This window comes from Lingula anatina, chromosome 7 (assembly GCF_051362555.1).
Source record: "Lingula anatina isolate TDL-2025a chromosome 7, LinAna3.0, whole genome shotgun sequence".
NCBI classification, from domain to species: Eukaryota; Metazoa; Brachiopoda; class Lingulata; order Lingulida; family Lingulidae; genus Lingula; species Lingula anatina.
In genome coordinates this window covers 13,391,764-13,401,301 of record NC_141773.1, presented here as the reverse complement: position 1 = coordinate 13,401,301, position 9,538 = coordinate 13,391,764, and the positions used below count along the sequence as shown (strand labels likewise).

The 9,538-nt window shown below is 39.3% G+C and overlaps 2 protein-coding genes across 5 annotated transcripts; both read left to right on the top strand.

Moving 5' to 3' along the window:
* The first annotated feature begins 2,186 nt into the window (after positions 1-2,186).
* On the top strand, positions 2,187-4,764 carry LOC147760776 (uncharacterized). The gene is made up of 3 exons (XM_087018563.1): positions 2,187-2,441; positions 2,723-2,815; positions 3,464-4,764. The coding sequence occupies exons 1-3, from the start codon at positions 2,257-2,259 to the stop codon at positions 3,615-3,617; spliced, it is 432 nt and encodes a 143-aa protein (XP_086874689.1). The 5' UTR covers positions 2,187-2,256; the 3' UTR covers positions 3,618-4,764.
* Positions 4,765-4,922: 158 nt separating this feature from the next.
* On the top strand, positions 4,923-8,525 carry LOC147760775 (uncharacterized). 4 transcript variants are annotated; one of them, XM_087018632.1, is made up of 4 exons: positions 4,927-5,482; positions 5,994-6,187; positions 6,790-6,907; positions 7,784-8,525. In XM_087018632.1, exons 2-4 carry the CDS (start codon positions 6,094-6,096, stop codon positions 7,935-7,937), a joined length of 366 nt encoding a protein of 121 aa, XP_086874758.1. In that variant the 5' UTR covers positions 4,927-5,482; positions 5,994-6,093; the 3' UTR covers positions 7,938-8,525. The 4 variants fall into 4 exon arrangements, with proteins under 4 accessions (XP_086874760.1, XP_086874758.1, XP_086874757.1 ...); XM_087018631.1 differs by having other exon boundaries at positions 4,939-5,482; positions 6,815-6,907; XM_087018634.1 differs by lacking the exon at positions 6,790-6,907 and having other exon boundaries at positions 4,923-5,482.
* Positions 8,526-9,538: the final 1,013 nt, after the last annotated feature.

The following is a 9,538-nucleotide window of genomic DNA, read 5'->3' as shown; positions in this document are numbered from 1 at the left end:
GAACTCTGCCAATAGTGAACGCATTCAACACCGTAACTGAGCAGTTTTTGCGTCCAGCTGCTATATAAGCTGGACGTTTTCTACAGCGGAATGCAGTGCGGCATCAACACACTCCGACGACCACAGCTTGTAGCAACGACAGGCAGCTCGACAGAAGAGGTTCTCTCCAGCACCTCGCACCGGCCTACGACTCCGCGGTCACCCCGGCGGCTCGACAGCAGCGGTTCTCTCCAGCGCCTCGCACCGGCCTACGACTCCGCGGTCACCCCGGCGGCTCGACAGCAGCGGATCTCTCCAGCGCCTCGCACCGGCCTACGACTCCGCGGTCATCCCGGCGGCTCGACAGCAGCGGTTCTCTCCAGCGCCTCGCACCGGCCCACGACTCCGCGGTCACCCCGGTGGCTCGACAGCGGTCTACTCCTGCTCCACTCATCGGCCCAAGACTCGACGGTCACCCCGGCGGCTCGATATCGGTCTACTCGACTCCTGCGCCACTCATCTGCCCACGACCCAGCAGTCATCCCGGCGGCTTACGACAGTGGTATCTCTCGATAGCAGTCCAACCGACAGCGATCCATTTCGATTTGGTTTAATTTTATTTTCATTCAATTTTTGTAACCATTTATTCGCTATTAAATTATTAATTTATTTATTTTCTTCGTTCTTGTTGCTTCTATCACAGTCACATCACACCTGTAAACCGTTATAAATAGTGTTTTTTGTTTTAATTCCAGATATCATATCTAAGATATGATATTTGGGAAAAACAAAGATCTGTGCACAGATCTATACTCACCTATCAAAATAAGTGTCACCCCTACCGCAATTATGATCATTGCGACAAGGGTACCCATAGTTTTTATCTTACTATAACATAGCAACTAGGCAGTCGATCATAGTGTAAATTGGGGATGTGAGTAGTTGAACATTGACCTACATGTACACGACATGATTTTCTTAATCACTTTACGCATTGCATTAGGATGACAATTTTTTGGTAGGGGAGCATATATTGTGTATCATTTATCAAAATAATATCAGAAGTGGTTATCAGAAGTGTAACTGATTATAAATCAGAGCCATACATTTCCGGCCAAAAGAACGGCTCTTTCCACCCACTAATCCCCACCCCACCCCCACCCCACCCAACCCCCACCCCCACCCCCTCGGGCTTATAATGTAGAAAATAGCAGACATCTGAATTTTTGAGACTGATATCTCCACTGAAGAGAAATTACTGATGGAAAGGGGAGTGCATTCAAAAATGTTTCAAATATTAACATTTTAAACTTGGCTTATAACTTGAAGATAGATAAAGGATGCATGTTTGCTGTTTACTTTTTTTCCAAACTTCAAGACAGAGTAACAATAGAAGCCAGGAGACACATACATTTATGTGTGTGTGTGTGTGTGTGTGTGTGTGTGTGTGTGTGAGTGCCACGCGCCCATGACACTCCATCTTCTTATTCTCACACCTAAAAGGATTTTTTCGACTAATTTCTGACTCCTCTGGAATTAAATCTTTAGAGCGTATATTCCTTAAGTCTGTTGATTGCTTATTTTTTATATTTTTTACAGGTAAATGATAAAATCTTCTGCTTTCCGGAGACCTGTGTGGGGCGGTGTGAGAACAAGGGTCAACCAAGTAAACGCTGCGGCCTATACCACAATGAGCATCGATTATTATAAGTTGATCTTATACATGTATCTCTTAAAATCGTCTGAGCATGCACCCACAAATACAGGTACCAATAAAGTAGCCATCTGGGTAAACGCCTCATTCGCCGAGTCACTTGTTATTGACCATTTTATGTTTGATACAATTTGACAAAGTTAAGTGACAGATTCACATTTAAAATGAACTCGGTAGTGCATGCATTCCGCCATATTGAACGAATTTTAATATTTAAAGCTCTGGCCTACTAGTTTTGGATCATTGTCAGTGCAAACTGGGCGTATGACCGACTGCAGAGGTACACATTGTACTTCGAGCTTTTAATAAGAACAAAGCTTTAAAAGAGGTGTAGTTTGTACATAACACCGCATTTTATATTTTAATTCTTACTACAACAATGGATGCTGTTGTAAGGGATTAGGCCTACTCTTGCGCAAAACTGCGCACGCAGAAAAGAAAGCACAAAACAACATACGTACAGTGTAGGTCTTATTGTGCAATCAAAACTCTGACAAATTATTGAGGTTTCAGTGGGAAGGATTTTGAATTTTGCATCAAATGTTACTTTATTGGATATCGACATGGCTCAAATTGTAAAAGAAAAGATGCTCGAGAGAAACCTTGATCCATATGATATAGACCTTAGGTTTCGTTTTCAAAACGTACACGGTTATGGATTTTCGACGTGTAATGAATGCAGGAATCGGTGGACGTCTTTCATGTGCTGGATAGGGATCGATCTCTCGCGTCAACGCATCTACAAAAGGTAGATACTTTGTTTTCAACACATGCTCTCTAATTTATGTTATCAACTCTCTCTCTCTCTCTCTCTCTCTCTCTCTCCTTCCCAGGCTATTCAATTAATACCTACCGGTACAGGTATTCCATTAGATTTAAATACGTTCATTCCATTACTGAAAGTGGCATCGCCATAAAAGAGAGAGAAACATGCAAATATTGGACGCAAGGTCCGTTTGCTAAAATATTGTGCCCCAATGTTTTACATGTACTATTTTAAAAAGTTTTTTTTCCTTCCAATTCTGTAAGGTGGAAACAGAAGCATAAAGTCTGTGGTGGCGAGGCTGTTCCCAGGTTTTCCAGAAGTGTTCTGGAGTATATGATAGACTTAGTTCTGGACAGGTACTTAATGTTTTCTTGGAAATTGTTGTTGTTGTTTTTTTTAATACTGTATTTAACATTTTTCTTCTATATTTATTTCATCTGTTGATCAGAATATCTATTTATTTTAAATGTCTAAGATACTCTGTTTGGAATTTTCGTGCCAAATCGAGTTCTCCCCGAGAAAAAAAATCCACTTCCTAATGAATCACTGCTCGACCCGTCCCAAAACGCAGATTCGATGCTTAATGCCACTTTAACTGATGGATCTGCAAATACTTGAGCAGGCGATTAGGCTGCAGTATCTGGCTGTGCATTTCAAAAGGAAATATCGCCACCAGGTCCTTTTATTAGAGGAGATAAAACGTTTTTAAAGTCTGAATTGGGAAAGATAATTTGCGTTTTAGAACACAGTATCCAGAAAAAAAAATCTGAAATAAGCGCAGTGTATCTTATCTGTTTATCCATTATCCATATCTTATGGATGACATGTTCTCTTTTCTCTGTTTGGCAAAAAAAAAAAAAAAAAAAGATATGAAGTCATGGGTCAATATAATTTTGGGACGACGTCGTCGATGAATAAAGATAATTAAATAATATTTATCTCAATTTAAAGTCACAGAAATTAAATCACGATCTGTGCTCATTATATAATAATTTGCATTTAAGATATGAAGACCTGGTGGAGTATGACGGGCAGTTGCCAGGACAGGCCCCAGGTAACGAGGCGAGACGACTTAAGAACCACGACCACGTCAACTGTGAGAAATGTCACTGGGGAGACTGCCAGGAAAACTCGCGACAGTGCTGTATCAGGCACTAAATGCATATCCGCTGCATCATAGTGATCAATCATACAGATGAAAATGCACCACCAGCCAACGGACTCTGAGTATTATCCAATCGTTCCAAAGAGTTGTATCATACAATTGTGATTGTATACTGAATGCGTGTATCTGGCAGTTTAGACAAACATCCAGAACTACACCCTTTAGCAGTGTAGTCAGATTTGTATTGCTACCTTTAATTTTACTTTTAGAGCTGCATCATATGTTTGGTTCATTTTTATCGCAATTTGTTTGGTATTCCATTAGTAGCACGCAGTGGTTTAGCTATACTACATGTACATTTAAAACATTTCCTGGAAGTTTCGGCAATTTATAAATTAATCACCAAGGCGATCTGAACACACGTTTTTGAGTGGTACATGTACGTTTCTAGCTGTTGTCACTCTCTGGTAATGGAGAGACTGACTGGATTTCACTCGTAACAATAATAGCTAGAAATTGAGGGTTGGTATAGATATTGATTGGGTGTGCCTTGGTCATTAGGGACGAGTTGCTAAAATTTCTACCACATTTTTTTTGTTAATTACAAGCTTAATGTAACCTTAACGACAGTTTGTTAACTCTGAAAAAATAATGTGCATTCCTCCATAGAAAAGCGTTCATATGCGTATTTTGTTTTAAATATGTGTGTACACGTGTGTGTGTGCACGAGTGTGTGTGTGTGTGCGTGTGTGTGTCTTTGTAAATAAATTTTGCATTAACCTTATTATATGACACATATTCCGATTTGTAACGACCACTGGTGTTTGATATGAAAGATATATTAGCCTAAAGTAGAATAATTCACTGAGCTATACCGGATGTTCACTGTTCATGATGGCAGCATAAGCCTGTACATGTATGCCCTGTATAAAACGTGCGTTTATGTCGTGCGATTTTTTTTTTTTTTTTTTGCATATGTTTGTGTGTGTGTGTTTAGGGGATTTTTGTTAGTATTATTGTTATAATCCTTAGTAGATTTTCGTCTTGTTGCGTGCTATAATGCTTGTACGTAATAATCTTCAGTGAAATAAAAAGAATGAGAAAACAATTAGAAAGAGCGATTATCTATTTAACATAGAGAATCAACAGAGGAGCATAAATTAACAAAGAATCGTTTTAATGTCACAAAAACATGTCATTATTCGGATATGTCCTTGTCTCCCAGATAACGTATTAGCATCGTGTTTTGATTAAAAATCAGATAATCAGCAAGTGCGTGAAATCATGCTTCAATGGAAATGCTAACGGGGATTATTTTTTGCGAAAAAGGGTCCTACCTCCAACCTAACAGAGATAAATTAAAGACGTTTCCGCATGTATATTAAGGCAATAAACTCGCCTCAAAAATCCCCATTTATTTATTAATTAATTAATTTATTTATTGCGATAAGGCTGATATCAAGAAGGAGACCTTAGGTACTAGTATGTAGATACCGCAAATATCGCACGAGTGCCTTCCCACGAAGTTTCGGCAAATACCGCCATGATAAACGAGAGACGAAGCATATGGTCATAACGAATCTTATCTGATATTCAGGTTGGGCTTCTTTGAAAGACCTTTATTTAGAAACGAAACCGAAACTTGTCGTGAAAATCCCGCCATCGTGGCTACACATGCGCATTGTGATTACCACAAATATATATATAGTGCACCCAGTTCAGATTACATCAGATTAGCATGTAGGATTGATTAGTGGGAAAACACTCATGATAACTTTATATAGCCTATATTTTCAACCCCCTCCTTCTGGAAATCACCAGTTTTAATTTCTGTTGTTGCTATAGACAGACGCCTGTATTATTGAGGCGCAGGCAGACTACTGGTATCTTTACCACACAGACTATTACTGGTATTAAGGTGGGTATATTCAATATAATACTTAAATTAACAATAACTTTTCTGTAGCTTGTCTATTACTGGTACTAGAGGGGTGATAAAGGGGTTGAACTCAGGAAACAAGGTTGCTGAGGTTTTTATTATTCATTTTACACGTTACCCTGAAGACGGCATTTTCTATGAGAAAGCACTCGGAGGTGAAGGCAGAGAATGTTGACTTCTACCCCTGATTGCCTCAACATTTAATGCTTATTTTTTAGGTATCAGACCTTTTTAATTCAGACTTACCCAACTACTAAATAAATTACAAAATTTGGACATGGAGAAGAAAAGTCACGTTCTGTTACCTATATGAATGAGATTATTGTAGTTTTATCTTGTGACCCTGTCAAGGTATTATTTTAGGAGAGCACAGAACTATATTTTAGCTATCAAGACCTACACAGTAAATGTTTTATCGGTACCCTGACAAATTATTCACGTTTGCGAAGGATACCTGATTTGTGCAATGAATAGTATCTGTATTTTGTAGAATATTGGTATGGCTCAAATTATAAGAGAAAGAATGGACGCCAGAAATCTGGATCCAAATGATATAGACCCTAGATTTCGTTTTCAAAACGTATACGGTTATGGAAGGGCGACGTGTAAGGAATGCAGGGTTCGGTGGACGTCTGATTTGTGTTGGATACGGATTGATCTCGTGCGTCAACGCATCTGCAGAAGGTAGAGACCAAGACCCCATTCCCAGATATTAGATCGATCAAACTAGATCGACCTAACTACCTGGGGGTTCACGCTAAATAGCGTGAACCCCCTTACAGCTTGTAGTAGGGGGGACGGACATTTAAGCCGGATTATCTGACAGTAATCTAGTGAGACTCCCCACGGGGATAGATCGATATAAAATCTATGGGAATGCGCCCCAAGTGTGACAGGAATAGTAGTCCTCGAAGAACAGTTGACCGTTCCCCATTACTTTGTACGGGTGACATTCGTCTCATATACTCCGAGTAACCCTTACCTGAACTAATCGTATTGGACCTCAGACTTCCATTTCTGGGACTGCCATTCCTGCCACACCGGAATCTTGTTTACGATTCATGCTCTAGCCTCTCGCATCCTCTCTCTCTCTCTCTCTCTCTCTCTCTCTCTCTATCTTCTACGTTATATATAGATATTCAGCTAACACTTGACCAAGTTAGTACTTTACCGATATTAATACTTTTCCATTAAGCCCGTGCATTCCATTATTGAAATAATGATATAATAATATATCCGTAAATATAATGTCGTGCTCCATTATTATAACTTCTCTATTTTACTAGCTATTTTTCTTTCCAATCCTGTAAGGTGGGGACAAAGGCATAAAATCTGTGGTGGCGAGGCTGTTCCCAGCTTTTCCAGAAGTGATCTGGAGGATATGATAGACTTAGTTCTAGACAGGTGATTTTTCAGCGTTATTTATTTATTATTTATCATTCTGTTCTTGTTCTTGTTGTTGTTTCTGATGCTGTTTTTGATGCTTTCTCTTTCACTTATAATTTATCATTTTGCCCAGTACAGGGTATATCTATTTGTTAATTTTTAATATCCGATGTTTTCTATTCGAGATTTTCATGCCAAATTGATATTTCCCCGAGAAACCCCCACCCCAAGTTACGAATCACTGCTCGACCCGTCTCTGCACCTTTTACGTTTTACGTTCGACGTTTTATACCATTTTGATTAAACTAAATCTAGTTCAAACCACGGGCAAGCTAACATTGACCCCGCTATCTACAGTATGCCTCCTCATTGCAGAAATGTCGACCATAGGTATTTTTATTTGGGGGTGGGGGATATTGTTTCAAGGTCTGACTTGGGAAAGGTCATCATCTTATCTTGTCTGTTTATTCATATATTTAAACATATATTATTGATGAGATGCTGCCTTTTCTCTGATTGGTCAAAAACAGATATGACGTAATCGGCCAATGTAATTTTTGTGACGACGTCATTGATCGTTAATCAGTAAGGGCCCCTTTACACTGGACGGCGTCCTTTCTGCGTCCAGCAGTACGGCCCCATTTGAGAGTTAAAGAAGTATAATACTTTACGTGCCGACAACTGGCCGATCATTGAGCATTCATTCTGATACAAAATCAATGCTCGTGCCTCCTTATTAAGACCACAGCGATGCCAAATTTCATGGTCGCAGAAAGGACGCAGAAAGGACGCCGTCCAGTGTAAAGGGGGTATAAGAAATCTCACTTGTCACACTTCAGTTTCACGGACATTAGATCACGATCTGTGCTTATTATAAAATAATTTGTATTTAAGATATGAAGACCTGGTGGAGTATGACGGGCAGTTGCCAGGACGAGCCCCAGGTAATGCTGCCAGACGACTTAAAAACCACGACCACGTCAACTGTGAGAAATGTCACTGGGGAGACTGTCAGGAAGACTCGCGACAGTGCTGTATCAGGCACTAAATGTACACCCACTGCATCATAGTGCTCAGTCATATATATATCAAAATGAACCATAAGCTATTCCCTCAACAGAATTGATTTTGACATGCACAGATATACTAGTAGTAGGTGAATGTCTCGGACAAATCATGACAATTAAATATGCTGTGCGGAAAAGTGCACATAATTAATTCTGCGGCCCTACCGTGTAGTTGAGGGTAACCATAAGCCGCGCTAAGGGGCATGGGGTTATTTATTTATCTATTTATTTATTTGTACTGAGTATACCGGTATGTAATGTATCAGGAATTTTCTGCAAATACCCAGAAGGACAACCTACAGCAGCTGTGGTCAATTTAGCAATTTGTACTGCTACTGTACGTATATCGTACAGCATGTAGGGACCGATTGCTTTTGTTTTACCAGTACGGCAATTTACTGAAGGTACTTTGATAAGGGCACACCATGAGCGGTACTCATACCATTAGCGATACCACACTTATAATATATCCTGGAAATTTCAACAATTTTCTCTTGATCACCAAGATACAGAACTTGACCAAAACCATTGAGAAAGTTACAATTATAGGATATAAACCCAGAATTTGAGTGGTTAGTTTTTCATTGTTCTTCCTCTCTCTTAAAGGGGAGGCTTGCCTGTATAGGGACTGGGTGGCTTTCAATCGTGACAGTGAAAGTTTGAAATTAAGAGCTGGTTTGCTCTCTAAAACACCAAAAAATTTTCGGGGCCCTTCCGCAGGCCCCGAACCCTTCACCAAGAGGGCGATGGTCTGCTTCCGGACCCCCCTTCAAATAATCCTGCATCCGCCCCTTCTGGGTCATAAATATTAATGTTATTGATAAGATCCTCGCTCCGCTCTTTATACTGTAGTTAAAAATTAACGTAAGCAGGTCATGTTTTAAATCAAAGTGAAGCATTCTATCTTGGGACGGTCCATCTTATCGGATCTTCTAATTACGATTCACTGTCCACGGGTTGCCAGTTAAATGACACACCCCTTACCTGTCTCATACTGCTATTTTCACACGAGTTTACAGTTAAACTGCTTTTTTCGCACGTTGTTTCAAGTGTTACTTCAATAATAATGTACTAGAGTTCGCGTTTGTGTCAATTGTTCGCGAATTTATTATTTCCTCCACCAACAAGAAGTTATGATTTCATCGTCGATGGTTTGTCTATTTCGCCGTTTGTCTGTATACCCCCAGTAGTTAGTGAACGATTTTTAATATATCCTCTAATGCAATTTCATTTATCCAAGCGATTATAAAACACATACTCTGTAAACAGATTAATCAGGAGTGTTTCTTGTAGTTCTTAATGATATATCGAGAACTACAAGAAACACTCCTGATTAATCTGTTTACAGGAGTGTTTCTTGTAGTTCTCGATATATCATTAAGAACTATTTCCCGTGTGTACCAAATTATTGGCAGATCAAGAGGTCACAGCAAAAAAAAAATAAAAATAAAAATAATAATAATAATAATAATAATAATAATAATAATATAGGGAAAAGAAAGAAAGAAATAAAGTATTAAAACAGGAACAAGATAAAATGTTTTGTATTTGTGTATTAAGTGAGGCCCAAAAATTCCATGTT

Coding starts and splice junctions, on each gene's coding strand:
- LOC147760776 (XM_087018563.1), top strand. CDS start 2,257: ATGGCTCAAATTGTAAAAGAAAAGATGCTCGAGAGAAACCTTGATCCA. Junction 2,442..2,722: donor CGTCAACGCATCTACAAAAG/GTAGATACTTTG, acceptor CAATTCTGTAAG/GTGGAAACAGAAGCATAAAG. Junction 2,816..3,463: donor ATAGACTTAGTTCTGGACAG/GTACTTAATGTT, acceptor TTTGCATTTAAG/ATATGAAGACCTGGTGGAGT.
- LOC147760775 (XM_087018631.1), top strand. CDS start 6,003: ATGGCTCAAATTATAAGAGAAAGAATGGACGCCAGAAATCTGGATCCA. Junction 6,188..6,814: donor CGTCAACGCATCTGCAGAAG/GTAGAGACCAAG, acceptor CAATCCTGTAAG/GTGGGGACAAAGGCATAAAA. Junction 6,908..7,783: donor ATAGACTTAGTTCTAGACAG/GTGATTTTTCAG, acceptor TTTGTATTTAAG/ATATGAAGACCTGGTGGAGT.